This window comes from Maniola jurtina, chromosome Z (assembly GCF_905333055.1).
Source record: "Maniola jurtina chromosome Z, ilManJurt1.1, whole genome shotgun sequence".
Lineage (NCBI taxonomy): Eukaryota > Metazoa > Arthropoda > Insecta > Lepidoptera > Nymphalidae > Maniola > Maniola jurtina.
The window spans coordinates 8777201-8793635 of record NC_060058.1 but is presented as its reverse complement, the minus strand read 5'-3'; the positions used below and the strand labels follow the sequence as shown (position 1 = coordinate 8793635).

At 35.4% G+C, this 16435-nt stretch overlaps 1 protein-coding gene across 1 annotated transcript in view; it reads right to left on the bottom strand.

Moving 5' to 3' along the window:
- Positions 1-12434: 12434 nt before the first annotated feature.
- The window catches only part of LOC123880151 (laminin subunit gamma-1), a 37740-nt gene continuing 33739 nt past the window's right edge, over positions 12435-16435 (bottom strand). Inside the window, exons 20-29 of the mRNA XM_045928105.1 lie at positions 16262-16379; positions 15679-15920; positions 15385-15589; positions 15071-15308; positions 14793-14995; positions 14239-14320; positions 14059-14147; positions 13767-13896; positions 13376-13469; positions 12435-12609 (exon numbers count right to left, since the gene is read on the bottom strand). Coding sequence (XP_045784061.1) covers positions 12459-12609; positions 13376-13469; positions 13767-13896; positions 14059-14147; positions 14239-14320; positions 14793-14995; positions 15071-15308; positions 15385-15589; positions 15679-15920; positions 16262-16379 — 1552 coding nt within the window. The 3' untranslated portion in view covers positions 12435-12458. The remainder of the gene's footprint in view (positions 12610-13375; positions 13470-13766; positions 13897-14058; positions 14148-14238; positions 14321-14792; positions 14996-15070; positions 15309-15384; positions 15590-15678; positions 15921-16261; positions 16380-16435) is intronic.

The window sequence follows — 16435 nt, the reverse complement described above, 5'->3', positions numbered from 1 at the left end:
AACCAATCAACTGACAAGCTCTCAAACACACATTCGCATTTATTTTGGATAGTGAGGTAGTGATTAGGTAGGTAAATATTAGAAAATATAATCTACAATTTTCTTTGAAAGTAATTTAAGTTTAAAGTTTAATATTTGTATAACTTCTTATAATGTAGGTGTGTTTTAATTCTCAATCTGCAAAAGCAACATGTGGCAAAAACTAATCAATTATTGTGTTTAATGTAGAGCTCGCACGGGTGGTCGTCGCCTCAGGCTCTGACGTATTTCGAATTTTACCTACTGTTTGCCCGCACTTAATTCTCTTAACATGTTTAAATACGACCACGTAGAACTACAAAGATCAGTGTTCAAATTTAATTAAAAAACTCAAAAGACTAATTTTAAATTAATTTTGTTTCTTCAAAATTTTGAGTTTATTTTTGATCGGTTCAGAAAGGTATAAGTGACAGAGAACTATCACCTTACCAGCACAGCTATGCCCCCAAACGGTTTAGCATTCCGGTACAATGTTGTGAACAAAACGATAAAGGGTATGGGTTCAATTTTGAAAAACTGCCATACCTCTTTCCAGTTGGCTTGCTACTTTCTTAGACTAGATCACGACTTACCACCAAGTGATATCGCAGTCAAGAGCTTACTTGTATTGGGGGAAAAATTAACACAATCGATTTGAAAAGTTTCCGTTCGTTACTGAAATCTTCCAATGATGACTGTAACATGTAACTTAGCTGCCCTATTCCTTAATGTTCACTAAAGTTTAACGCACAAATGCCTACTCTAAGCTAGAATTTGCCTATTCTCGGATCTTATATCTTTTCCATTATTATACGATTTAGACTTAAAAGCGGACCCAGGGATGGTGTGTGTGGTGTGACCAGGCTCCGTTTTATGGAAGGCGCTGAAACAAGTTAAACAACATACTTACTTAGAACTCAGGAGATCAGTATTAAAAACATTTTGCGCTTGCTTCGCTTGCGCGTTTTTTTAAAATATATTTTAAGTCGTAACAAGCTTTATGTAATACGTCAATACTATTTTTTTCTATTCCGAATAGAAAATTACGAACTCATTCGTTTGAGCTTCATCTATTACCTACCTAAATTTTTTTTCATATCATTTCATTTCAACATTCCAAAAATAATATTGTAATGTACTTAGAATAAAAAAATCACTCATCAAAAATCATCGATTGTTAAAATTCATTCGTTTGTTTTATACCAACAATTGCCCATCACTAGTCTTTCTGTCAGGATAGGTTGTATCGTTTACGGCGTTCTGGAAGAAAAAAATTGTACAGACAAATAGAATCTTAGTGACGTCATCAGTAGTGTTTTCCGATTAGCATTTCGGGATGAGAGCTCATTACAATAGCCTCCTCTGATCCATAGACGTACTCGTAGGTAGACGTGCGGCGGTGGCGTGTTTGATCAAGCTACTGCCCGAGGCGCACTCTCCCCTCAGTTCGATGATTGTTACTCCCTAATATTGGATGTATGGAGATTGGTCTTGTATTGTGTAACACAAACAATATTTGGCTAATCTAGCTGTTTGGTTTAACGGTCTAATTGGATGAATGTTTGTCGATGTTTGGAACCATTCGGTCTGCTTACCGAGAGGAATTGAGATCTACTGTGGGATATCTATAGGAATCGGACAATGACGTCAATGCCAGAAGTCAATCATGGATTGTTTGATTTCAATATACACTGAATAGATGTTTCTTGGACAACATACTGATTCAACTAACTTTAATAATAATTGATTTCAGTCTTATACTTACGCAAGTGATTAAATCTTGCAACATATTTTGTCATCATGGACGCGTCTCGTCCAATTACAGGATTCCTTCTTAGAATGTCCAGGTCCCGAACTTTTCACTATCATCACTTGGAGTATGGTTACATAGCACAAAGATCTCATCACGTGTAGCTACTTATATTATCTTCGGACATCATAATAAACTTTTGAATTTAAGATAAATCCTATATTTTAAACCAGTAAGTATTCACAATAAATATTATACTTAGTACCTACCATTATTATTTTGGATACAACCTATCCCTATACCAAATGGATGATGCCTGTGATTTCGTCCATGTGGAGTTAAGTATTTAAAGATCTTATGGGAACTTAGATTTTCCGGAACAAAAATAGCTTATGTCCATCCCCGGGACGCAAGATACAATAATATGTCTGTAGGGAAGTTTTGCCAAATATGCCAACAGTATGCGACAGTTTGAGATGGCAAGCGGGGTATGAGATAGGGGATGCCCCGCACACCCGCACGTCACCCGCGCTCCCCCGCAGCGGGTTAGCGCGGGGGCTGTGCGGGTGTGCGGGGTGTCCCCACCCCGGTTACCATATCAACCTATCGCGCTCTATAGGTTGGTAGTTTAGTATTAATTATAATATGTATTAGGATAAAGGTATATGTCTTCTTGGAAACGGCTCTTACAATTTGGATGAATTTTTTATTTATATATAACGTTTTCAAGTTTACATAAAAACTTAGGTTTCATCTATGAGTTCCCACAGAAATTCAGGTACGAGCTTTGTATTTATTAGCTTTGTACCTAAGTACCTACTAACAATTGTCAATTATCAGGCAAAGGTAATAAATGTACTCCACTTCTGCGATGCCAGTAACAACCGCATTATTGCGCTATGAATATTTTAGGATGGGCAGAGGTTAGCAGGCAGCAGGTGAATTATATGCCTAATGTCTACTTTATAATTAAGTGTGGATATGCTTAAAACATACCTACGTACAATAGGGGAAAGTAGGGTATATTGAACCACCACTACATTGGACCGCCTTCATATTATCTAGAAAAATATCATTTCAATTTTGTAACTAGTAACATCGTGAAAACAACCTAACATTAGTTTAATATTAATAAAAACGCGTTAAAAAAGTGGCCTAAGTTAGGATAGTAAGCCTAAGTTAAGATAGTAATCATAAGTTATTCCTGTTAACTGATAAGTAGGTATACTTAGTACAAAGCACAGGTATGAGATGCAGCCGTTATGAGCTAGATTTCGGGAAAAATAGATTTAAAAATTAAATTGCTATCACATTGTTAAAAGTGGATATACCTACTATACCTATTGTTGTGAAAATAGTTTTGTCCAATAAGCCTAAGTAAATAAATTAAGAAAAAAAACTGTCCCCATTTGCTTGTAAGCATTATATTATTATATTTATTTAATAAGCATTACAAATTTAATTTATTTACAATTTTTATAACTCTGGGCCCTATAACATGTTTTTGTGAATTTCATGAAGGTACACACCGCTCCGTTCATTTAGTAAATTATTATTTATCTACTTGAAAAAAGTACAACTTCTACATAATATTAAACAGCAATAAATAGGCAGAATTAATACATTGTAAAATCGGGGGTTTGTTATGCTATTTACCAGTCACGGATTTATCACTTTCCATTTGAAAACCCAAATCTTTATGTGAGAATTTCTCGATGCTCCCTAAAAGAGCGAAATCAAATCAGCTTAACCTACTAAGTGGCATACCTGATACGGAACCAGAAAACTCACTGTGAGCTATAAATAAATCAATTGCTAACCGCGTGGGGTGTCCACGTAGCCAAGGGAACCCTAAATTTAGATAGGGTGTCACTAAATCACAGTTATTGTTAAAAGCAATATCCGGGAAGTTACCTATAGCTATTATAGAATTGCCAACTCCTACCTGTACGTAGTTTATTACAGAACATTTTGTAATAAGTACTTATACGTATTATATTATAGGAAATGGAAATAAAGAAACTGAATAAATTTCTAAAAACTCAAAATGTCAAATGCCATCCGTTGCATTATAGTCGTACCTAGGTACCTATAGGTTTTCGCTTAGTCGGAAAAGGGGAAAGTGAATATTAGTCATAAACAGAATCGCTGGTAAAACATCACGATTATAAGATTTACCTACTATTATTGTAATACTTAATAATATATCATTTGACCTTTTCTACACTCTATGGCAAAAAAAAGAAAAAATCTTTATTTATATGTCTTTACATTGTCTTAACAGTAAAGTACGGTAAAAACTGCGTTAGTTACAGGCCTGTGTTGCAGTTGTAAACGCCCACCTCCAGATTTACAAAATTAGGTACCTACTTAAGAGAAGAAAAAGAAAAATATAACAATGTTAAAAATCAATGCATGTTATGTCAATTAAGGTGTGCGCGCGTGTGTGTGTGCGCGTGTGTGTGTGTGTGTGTGTGTGTGTGTGTGTGTGTGTGCGTGTGTGTGTGATGATGATTCGATTCAGAGCAGGGTCAGAGTGAAGTGCTAGTACACGAAACGCCAAATGCTACCATATGTCCCCTAAATTTTTTGGGTTACTTAAAAAATAAAGCTCATCATTTAAATTTTAAAGGATATTCAACTCAAAACAGATGTAAAATGTTTTCGGATTGAACTAGAATTTTGATACATAGCAATATGAGTATTTTTTCATTAAACCCTATCAACGTTACTTCTGTAGTATGCTTGTTATCCATCCAGCTGGTTTTAGGCTAACCCTAGTTTTAAAAACCCTATATTTCGTATACGCATTGATTTTCTCAACTGAATTATTGATGTAGATCATGATAAGGGATCTTGAACATGTTCAGGAAAGTATTGCCTTGGTGCCCAGGTATTGCGTAGTTAATGAAAAAATAAACCACAATACCTATCTTAGTATCTATACCCACCATCCTTACAAAGCTATCTTGAAGATTAAGTTTAGTACACTAGGGACTTTAGTAGAGAAAAATAAGAGCTACGTTCCAGAAGCTGCACCTTTAAATGTCTGTTTCACCAACTGATAATAACGAATACCTCCTACTATTTTACCCAAAAAATTGTAGTTAGGTAGGCACCTACTCAACTACTATATCCATTAATATTTTTGTATGATACCAATCTCAATATTAGGTATATCTCAAGAACTTCACGAAAGATATGAAGTCTTTGGAACTTACATCCCTAATGCTATAAAAGTTGAAAAGCCCCTCATTACCAGTTTTTTGTTTGAATACTGCAGTAGCTTGCCAGTGATACCAGATCTCCGCGGCCTAACATTTTATACGTACCTAACATTTTCTTTTCCAAGCGTGTCATATAAAATTAATTAGTTTTAGAAACAAAGAATATAATAACTCCAAACTCTAAAAAATGTTGTCCTTCTTAAATAGCTTTAGGCTGCCTTCAAAATGAAGTAGGTAAGTAACTACATAGTACCATGATCATACCTGTGAAAGAAAAGCGTTTTACGCTTCAATTCGAATTGAAAATACTGAATTATTTAACATTAAATAAACTTTTTAATGATTTTATCAGATTTGATTAAAAATTATGAATTAATTACTGAAACCTAGAATTTGACGAGAAAATCATCCAAAACGAATAATTTATTTATCTGGTAAATCATAACGATAAAATTATGGTATATTTAATAACACATATAATTATTATCAGCATGCAACAGATACCTATTTAATTTTTATCTGGAGGTAATGTTAAAATATTTTAAAATTCATTAAAAACGTTTTAAATTTAGACTGAAAATAAAAAAAAAATAATAAATTAAACCTCCCCTCTGCCTCGAAACTTAAAAACTTCAATTAGCAAGGAAACTTCTTCATGGGGACGAATTTCATTGCGTGAGAAGTAAAAAAATTAAAAATTACCGTCTTTTTACGACACTTAAAAGAAACTTGGTACCGAATTTTCCCTACCTTTCACAATTTCATTAGAGCGTAACCGACTAATTAATTTTTTTTAGTCCAAATTAAACTTGCTGCAAACGATGCTCATTCGTGCGAAAATTTGGAAATTTATACGCCATTTTATTACAATGGGGAATTCAATAATGCCGTCTTAAAATTTCTGGTAAGTATATGTACCTTCCTACCTACATACCTATCTATTAGAACTGGAAGTAGATACGAAAAGTTTTTGTGTGTATGTGTTTGAAGGATATAGCGGCTAATGTCATCACCATCATCATCATCACCATTAGTATAGATAGATAGCTATCCACAGCTGGACATATATCTCTTGTAGGGACTTCCACACGCCATGGTCTTGCGCCGCCTGAATCCAGCGGCGCCTTGCGACTCGCTTGGTATCGTCTTTCCACCTAGCGCGGGGTATTAAACGCTGCACTTTACGGTGCGAGATTGCCATTCTAGCATTTTGAAACCCCAATATCTATCGGTTTTTAACCCCCGACCCAAAAAGAGGGTTTTTATAAGTTTGACGTGTGTATCTGTGTATCTGTCTGTGGCATCGTAGCTCCTAAACTAATGGACCGATTATAATTTAGTTTTTTTTTGTTTGAAAGCTGGCTTGATCGAGAGTGTTCTGAGCTATAATCCAAGAAAATCGGTTCAACCGTTTAAAATTTATCAGCACTTTTCTAGTTATTACTGTAACCTTCACTTGTCGGGGGTGTTATAAATTTTTATTTACACTTGTTCGAATTTTGTGTCCTATCCATTGTCACTTCAGCTTCGCAACCCATTGAGCTATAATTATTTTTAACATTATAATAACACTAGATGATGCCCGCGACATCGTAAGCGTGTATTTAGGTTTTTAAAAATCCCGTGGGAATTCTTTGATTTTCCGGGACAAAACCTTATGTCCATCCCAGGCATGCAATCCATATCTGAACCAAATTTCGTCGAAATCAATTAAATGAATGGGCCGTGAAAAGCGGTCAGACAGACATATAGACTTACGCATTAATATTGTAATGGATTTATATTTTATAGATTATTATTTTAAAAATAGTTTGTAATGGAAATTATGTTTCCGAAAACCTAAAGATATCCTTAATCTTCTAGTAGGCAGGCTTGTTTCACTTCAGGCATAATTCGTTCAGGGAGTTAATTTCGTACCTATATGTAATTAAGAAAACTTTTCGGATTATCCCAGTTTTTCCAACTACTGCAACCAATACAGTTTGATCCCGCTCTCCCTTTTTTGTTTTAATGAAGCGGGACGCTTCGAGAGTGATCGTTACTAAATTGAGGGTCACAGTACATTGGCCGTTTTATCCCATTTTTCGGCCACTTATTTAGTTTTAGTTTATCACCGTATTTCGGAAACACCGAGCCCCTAGACAGTGAGAAATTTGCCAATTTAGTTGTTGCAAATTTGTTTTGTTAGTAACGCGCTTTTACTAAAAGCCGTTTACGTTAGCAATTCATTTCCTCTGTCGACGATGTGGGTGTTGATTCCGATTATTTTTAAATATTTTTAGTTTAGAACCTAATAAATAACTTTAGTATGAGGCAGAAAGGTATACCTACTTTAGTTCATTAATAATTCTGAATAATTATTCTTACATCTATATTCTATATCTAAAAGTACCCTGCCAGAATATTCTGAACTATCCAAAAATCATATTATATCATCATCACGATCAACCTTTCACCAGCTCACAATTATTGAGCACGAATCTCATCTCAGATAAGGCTTGGTCATAAGTCCACCATGAAGGCAGACTTCACACACCTTTGAGAATACTATTTTTTTTTAATAAAGAATATTAGCCATACTAATCATGACTAATACTTCCCTTTCCCCTCCAATTAAGCGTAAAACTTGTGCCAGGAGTGGGTGCGACAATAGTGCAACGGGTGGGGTTTGAACCGCCGACCTTTCGGAATTCAGTCCTCTCCTCAACCGTTGAGCTATCGAGGCTCTAAACGAGAACCCTCAAGCTGCGGGTTTCCTCAAGGTGTTTTCGTTCACCAAGCAATTGATACTTGATTGCTTCAAACGCACACACTTAACTTCGAAAAGAGAAATCCTCTGAAGAAGGAACTGCTAGACACTCTATACTCTTAAATACTTACCTACTTTTAATTTATACGTTACCTATTACCTATTCAGTTTATTACGATTTTCCAACATTTGCACTTTTTAACTTTAGAATACTTACCAATATAAGTGTATAGAATATAGATAGATATTATTACCTAATAAGTAGATACCCAGCTTTGCACTCGAATTCACCGTTTTATTATTTATTTAATCAGGCGTGGAAGTTACGCGCACTTAAAGAATAACAAAAATGTAAATGTAAAAATGTTCATGGGGCCAAGAGCCCCTGAGTGCTAAAATACATAAAATGTATACAAAGCACCTACATATGTAAAACACAGCTAGAGAGATATGTCAAGAGAGAACGTTTCTTTTGAAAAAACAAAAGAAAATTCAGTGGAATGCTTGCCATAAATTGTTCTTCTCGCGGGAGTTGTACCGTTTGCATACCGACCGAGTAGTGTGGCCACGCTACGTTCAGGATTCCTGATACTTGATGCAAGTAAGTACTGATTATTTATTACTAGAGGATGTAGGAATTCTTTGCTTTACGGGATAAAAAGTAGCCTATGTCCTTCCCCAGGATGAACCTCAAGTCCGTTCCAAATTTCATTAAAATCGATTCACCATCAATATCTTTAAGAGGCTGGTGAAAGATCACTATTTGTCACTATCACTTTAGCATTATCGGATTTATTGGAACATATTTTACTAGTCTTAATAATAGTATGAGGATTTATTATTTATCTATATATCATATTTATTTATTATTATTTTTTTAGTCTATATTATGTATTTTATTATTTAGTACATTATTTAAATTTTAACATGTTTCTATGTATTTATTTATTTATTTATATATTTATTTATTCTAATATTATATATAAATGTAAATGTATACTTACACCACCTACCTCTAATATCTATAGCTATATCCTTTGGACCATTTTGGTTGCCTGGAAGAGATCGCTAGGTAGCGATAAGGCCGCCAAATTGTACCTATATTTTGTTGAGCTTTGTATGTGTTTTTCTGTACTAATTTTGTGGTGTACAATAAAAGTATATTCATTCATTCATTCATTCATTCACCGTGAAAACGTAGCAGACAGACAGACAGACACACTTTCGCATTTATAATATTAGTATGGAAGTATGGTTTCGTTAAACTTGAAAAAGTCTATACAATAATAAATTTTTTAGTTTCATGTTGTTTAGATTATCTCTAAATAATATGAAACAAAGATTCAACTTAGGTGACTGTGTGTGAGATTTCTTAGATTTTAGTTGATAGTGAACTCTGTTTTAATTATTATTTACAATTATATCAAGGTTTTTAAAAATCCCTTGGAAACTCTTTGATTTTCTTGGATAAAAAGTAAAACTTATCTTACCCGGCATTCAAAATATCTGTTTGAGTACAAAATAGGTGATGCCCCGCGACGTGACTTCGTAAATGTGGATTTAGGTTTTTAAAAATTTCGTGGAAACTTTTCGATGTCCTGAGGCAAAAAGTAGCCTATGCCCCGTCCCGGGATGGAAGTTATGTTTTACCAAAACTCAAAATCGGTTGATATAATGGGCCGTGAAAAGCTAGCAGACGGACAAACACACTTTCACATTTACGATATTAGTATGGATCATGGATATTTCAAGAGGAAGGTTTACAAACTCGTTGATATTTAAGGGATGCGGACGTGTTGGGTAGCATGGTGATGGAAGATTTTTTATTTTGTTTGCTCACTCATGTAAAACTGAGACCACTAATCGTTATTTTAAAAACTTATAACATTACTAGCTGACGCCCGCGATTTCGTCCGCGTGGATTTAGGTTTTCGAAATCCCGTGGGAACTCTTTGATTTTCCGGGATAAAAATTAGCCTATGTGCTAATACAGGATACTATCTATCTCCATTCCGAATTTCAGCCAAATCCGTCCAGTGGTTTTTGCGTAAAGGAGTAACAAACATACACACACACACACACACACACACACATACAAACTTTCGCTTTTATAATATTAGTCTGATAGAAAGGTAAACTGTTCCAAAACAACTCAAGAACCATTAGGTACACACCATAATGTACCTAGCTACATATCATGCAATACCATTGACGTTACAAAACGTAGGTACGCATCAATAATATTTTGTTTAGGTAGATAGCACAATACACTTAGGTACCTATTGTACTTTTTATTCAATGTTTCTTGTACAATGTTGTTTCGGAGCTACCAGTAGGTCTACTATATTTTACGGTCAGTACAGCCACAGCCGTGCAACGTAGCTGTCGTAAAAATCTAGGATATCACATTACTCAATTTGAAACTATTTTGTCCAAGCACTCGTCGCGTCGGGGACCTTCAACCTTTGAGAACATTATGGAAAAATTTCGAGCATGCAGGTTTCCTTACGATGCTTTGCTTCACGATCAAAGTAAATAGTTAAATAGATCAAAGTAAATAATTGATTAAAACGTACTTATATAATTCCGAAAAGTTAGAGGCGCCTCGTTGACTGAGGTTTATTGAAATAATTCTGAGTTTTCTTTTACAGTATTTCGAAAATAAATGCTTGAAATGAAAATTAACTAAAAACCCTAACCCAAGCCCGAAGCGTTGAAGCCTAAAAAGCTTAATCAAACTTTAGTGCTAAAGAGTGGCTGTGATGAGCAAGTTGATCGACCCAGTTTCCACAACGGAATAGATGTGGCTTCATTATTTTGGCCCCTAGACGAAAACTAACTGCAACAGACAAAGTTCTTTTTCCAATAGAGAGTTTAAACTCTTTGATGGAAGTAATTGCAGCTAGATACACCATTCAGGTTCTGAAATGGCAAGAGCTCAGTTAAGGGCCGGCGCACATATGGCGGAGCGCAGCGCAGAGCATGCCCGCGAAGTGTTCTAATTGCGTGACACATTACGCGAATTTCTACCAGAGAATGCGCGAGCACGCGCGGGACTGCGCGCGGATGTGCGATTATCTGCACGGATGCACAAGTGATTTTAGATATTATTTCAACGAGGATAATGTCGATAATATTTTGACTGTGAAAAATGCTCTGCGCTGCGCTCTGCCATATGTGTCCCGGACCTAACAGTATCAGTCTCAGTATTATAGCACTTAGTACTCACAAGAGGCTAAAAGATGCACCGATCTGCTAATCGGCTCATCCCATATTATATTTTGTGATGACATTGTCAATATTTTATAATAATATGTTAGCAACCCCCTGCCAGACGTTAGAAGGCAAGGCACCTCTGCATATCTGGCAATGCATGACGTGATTTCTAATACTATTCCGAAGAAAATATAAAAAAATTAGACTATATCTACTTTGACGTAAGATTTTTTACACGTTTATTACCTGTTATCTCCCAAAGGTACCATGATCTGAACTTCATAGTCGCTAGTTTCTTCCCAATTTCCTCACAGTGTTGGGAGAAACTTTCAGCTTTTATAAAATGACAAAGGTCTGGCATGCCCTGGCTGGTAGTCAAAAATACTACGTTTAGTAACTTGTAGACATAGATAAGTAGGTAGGCTTAGTAAGATTTTTTTTTTAGGAGCTTTAAGAGTAAGGTGAAGTTCTGGTGTAAATAAAAATATAAAACATAGTTAAAAATATTTTATTACAAATAAATAAAGTACAGTGAAATCTAATAAACTAATATTTTTCATCATTCAATACAAATAATAAAAATATGAAAATATCCTAAAATACACCTTTCTTGTCATTCTTCTTCTTTGGCGAAATACGTGTAATAATTTTGAGAAACAATCTGTATTTTATTAAAATAAGTTACCCAAGTATGACAGTACTTAAATTGTAATTATTTACAAATTGTACCCAGTATATATGGCACAGTATATAATATTATAAAACTTATCTTTACAAAATATTGTTCATAAGATTGTTAAACAACTCCAAAAGATTACAATCTAATTACTTTTAATTTAGGAAATAAAATGCGAATAAATGCAGATTGTTAAACATACAAACAGGATATTTTAAGATTAGGTGCAAAAAAATGGATAATTGAATTGATTTACATAGTGATTCAGACTTATTTTTATTTTACTAATTACGGCTAAAACTCATCAGTCATATCCCCTAGTACATGCATTATGGAGCAGGCAGTATTAAAAATGTAGGCATGTACTATTTCTTCGGCTTAAAATATTTAATATCTTTTCTACAAAGTATATAACGCACTTATTATTATTATTAATATTAAATCCTAACTTAAGGCACTAGATTTTAATTTAGTAAAAATTTTGATAATCTAATCTTGATCAATTTTTAAGTATCCTTTTAATACATGAATTGTAAAATACATGAAAAGGCCACATATATCACAAAAGTCTATAGACGGCCTATCAGACAGCAGTAAAGTCATATCGATCGCAAAAACGAACGCCCTCTTAGTTATAAACATTCAGTCTTCATCCTTTAATATAATATTTATAAAAAAGCAGAAACAATGTACCAACATAATATCAAGTTGTATGTTGCTAATATAGACCTAAGTGTAGTTTTGTTGGGGCATTCCGTTGACCGAAAAAAATACTATCTACTAAAGACAGCAATTCTGTGATGAAATCTTCTATCATTGATTTTATCTAAAGCTAGCAGGTCTACTTGGTCCTTCGGTTGGTTCAAGAACGATCTTCTTAAAACAACCACCGGGTAATTGCTGATAGATGTCTTTGATGTTGTCCACTTCACTACGAAGTTGGTTGTGCTCGTCTTGATACTGCTTAATCCATCTAGACATAAATATAAAAAATACATGACATATAAGCAGTATACAAAACTCAGAGAGACTAAAAAACAAAATTTTCTAATATACTATGTTACAGCGTGACATTTTAATGATCGTTTTCCCGCGGCTGATTGATTTAGGGCCGGCGCACATATGGCGGAGCGCAGCGCAAAGCATGCCCGTGAAGTTTTCTAATCGCGTGACACATTACGAGAATTTGTACCAGAGAATGCGCAAGCATGCGCGGGACTGCGCGCGGATGCGCGAGTATCCGTACGGATGCACAATTGATTTTAGATATTATTTCAATGAGGGCAATGACGATAATATTTTGACTGTGAAAAATGCTCTGCGCTACGCTCCGCCATATGTGCCCCGGCCCTTACCCTCATCTACCTAGGTAAACTATAGAAATATTGAATTTTAAAAATAAAAATGTGGTTTTGAAATAATTAGAAAAATATGAAAGCGTGAGAAACAATAGTATTTCATTAGACATACCTGATGCAGGGACTACTCGAATTTCACTCGCTGCAAAATAAGCTCTCCCGCGTAGTCATGCGGCATAAACTAAAACGCACCGCTGCGCGGCCACGACGCTATCGCGAGGTATTACTATTGATTTGGGGTCACTTTCGCGTTTAGTTTTCGCGATTACCACTTTTGATCCTAATATTTTTTTTAGAAATCGACTTTACTACCCAAACAAAATTATTTCACCGCGGGAAAACAATCATTAAAATTTCACACTGTAATAGAAAAAAAAATACCGTTGGTGGTTGTTCTTAGCTTCTGTTAAGGATTTAATCTTGCCATCTAGGTTCACTGCCCGCAATGAACTTTCAGCCGTTTTTAAACTTTCCTCTGCAATACAAAAAATATATATTATTTATTGTTTTGTACAACATAATAATTTATGAGCAGTTTTATTCATAAAATAACAAATCAATATTGCTAGGTATAACTCGTGCGCATTAACATGGCACCTGGCTCGAAAACAACCCTCCTCCCACTTCCCCGCGCGATGTCCCGCTCTCGCCGTGCCGCTGCGCCGTGCGAGACCAGTAGCGGCACGGCGAGAGCGGGGCATCGCGCGGGGAAGTGGGAGGAGGGGTTGCTTTCGAGCCAGGTGCCATGTTAATGCGCACGGGTAATACTTACCTAATCGATCAAGCGCCGCATCATCTAAAGTCGGTAAGTTCTGTAGCTCGTCCATGATGACTTTTAAATCTTCCAAACCTTTAGAAACTTGTTTTTCGGCTTCTCGAGCATCTGTATTTGCTTGACCCACCTGTCCAAATAAAGTATAAACTTCGATTGTCATGTTTACCAACAAGCCATTTGAACTTAGTTATAGCGTCAGAAGACATATTTTTATTAGTTATAAATACCAATACAATTGATTAAACATACATATCTAACTCAACTAAAAAAATTATATTCCTTAACCTACCTTCATTTTAGCGTCACGAGTTAGTTGCATATTATCATCTGCCTGCTTCTCTAATTCTTTGATTTGTTTTGCAGTTCCTTGCACGCGAGCTGAATCAAATATATTGAATTGTTAAAAAACACACAAACAAAGATATAGGCAAAGCTAAAATAAATGAATAAAAATATAGCTTAATCTTACTTGATAGTTTTTCAGCCTCGTCTCGGAGTCTACGAGCCTCAGCTCTAGACCTCGACGCTTCTTTTCGAATTTCATGAGCAGCCTAAAAATTACATATTATAATGTCGCAAGATATTTTGTACAAAGTTGTTTACTAAAAGATAATGTAGACATTGATATCTATTTAGCAAACTACACGAAGTATTTTAAACATTATTGATTACTTAACCTTCTGCGTCATGCATATATTATTCAAATGTTTCGCATGCCGCCTATAATAAGTCGATGGTTCTACATCAGAAACATTCATGCAAATGCTAAGTACGCGGCCTCAGTCGACGGTAATGAAAAAGATCTGAAACGCCTCCTTGTCCAGACGTGTCATCCAGGTAGCCAAGCCATCTGAGAGGTCACGGGACCAGAAGGCTCGGCCTTGAGGCTTCGGCCGGTCAAACATAACAAGGCATGCGCCAAGAACAACGTACAAAGTTTGAACTATAAGCAACTCATATGTGACAAACAGACAAGCAAACTTTAATTAATATTTATAAGATTTGTTATATCAAAACAGTTACCTCAGAGGCTTTATTGGCATAATCCTGTTGGGCTTGTTGAGCTAAGTCCCTAGCTTCCTTAGCTTTATCACTAGCAGCTGTCAATTCATCCGTAATGCTCGTGATGCTTGCGTCAGCAGCTGCTACTTTCTCTTGTACTCCAGGTACATCTAATGCCGCTTTTTCAGCTAGCTTACGGGACTTCGTCACTTTATCACTGAATCCTGAATCAAATAAGGTTTAATTAAAAAGTGACAAGTATCGTTTTTTGATGATGATAAAGAATGAACCAAACTTACCCTTAAGCGTTTTGTAAATATCACCTGCTTCTTTTAATGTAGTATTAGTGAGTTCTACGTCTTTTTGAGCTTGAGCTCGTAATTCATCGAGCTGACCGAGTAAGTCATAGAGTTTATCTTGTCGTTCGTGACCTTGTTTCAGAAGATCTTTTCCACGGCCAATTTCATCTTCTAAAGATTGAAGTATTTCTTCAGTGTCGCTCCTAAGTTGATCTAATTCTGCCGATTTTTCGTCAATCTGCATACATACGACTGTATTATAAAATTATCGGTTTAGAATTTTTAAATAATTGTAGCATATTTAAAATACTTACAGTTCTATTCATTTCTATGGCAGAATTATGTAATTCATTCAGCTTTATGTCTGGCAGCAAGGTAGTGTTGACCTCAGCATAAAGTCCTAAAGCTTCATCATACACAGTTTTAGCCCGCTTCAAGACCTGATCAGCTAATTCTGCCAGACTACTCAACTTTCCTGCAGCTGCATTTAACTCGTTTGCTAATATTTGAACTTCATTACTGTAGATGGAAAGAAATTTTTCAAATAATATCACAATTAAGAACTTAAAAATGTAAAACGATTACTATCATGATTAAGTTTTTATTACCTTATGTTGGCTTGTTTCGTAATTCCATCTTTAGCTATTGTGTTTGCAGTAAGAGAAGTGTTTAATGCCTTTTCAGCGATATCTTTGATATTTTTTGCATCGTTTTCTAACTTTTCTGCCAGTAAACGAGATTCTTTAGCCAATGCAGACATGTCTACAGACTGTTTACCAAATTGCTCAGATCTATTGCGAGCTTTAGCTAATGCAGCTGCTCCTTCACCATCCAGATATTCCAGTGCACTCTGCAAAATCATAACATGCATGAACTGAAGCAGATTTAAATGAATTAACTTTAAGGACAATTTTCTCTGAATATCTCTGAATTTATTTATTACATATTTTATTTTATTCTGATACAAGTTAGCCCTTGACTGCGATCTCACCTGGTGGTAAGTGATGTTGCAGTCTAAGATGGAAGCATGCTAACTTGTAAGGGGTATGGCAGTTTTACTAAACCCGCGTTCTATGCAGCATCGCACCGGAACGTTAAGTGGCTCAGTGGCACGACTTTGACGATAGCCACGACCAAAGCGTCCCACCAGCCACTTTAAGTATTTACACCTCTTATAATAGAATTACTTACGTTAATTTCCTTTTGTGCGGCTTCTATTGTATCTTCTGCTTTGGAAACATTGCCTTTGCTTCTTTCAACTGATTCATTACCTTCATAGCTTTCGTCTTCAATTTTGAATAACATATTCCTAAAAAGATCACGGTTATTTATAAGATATTAATTACTATTCTGTGATTTATTTAC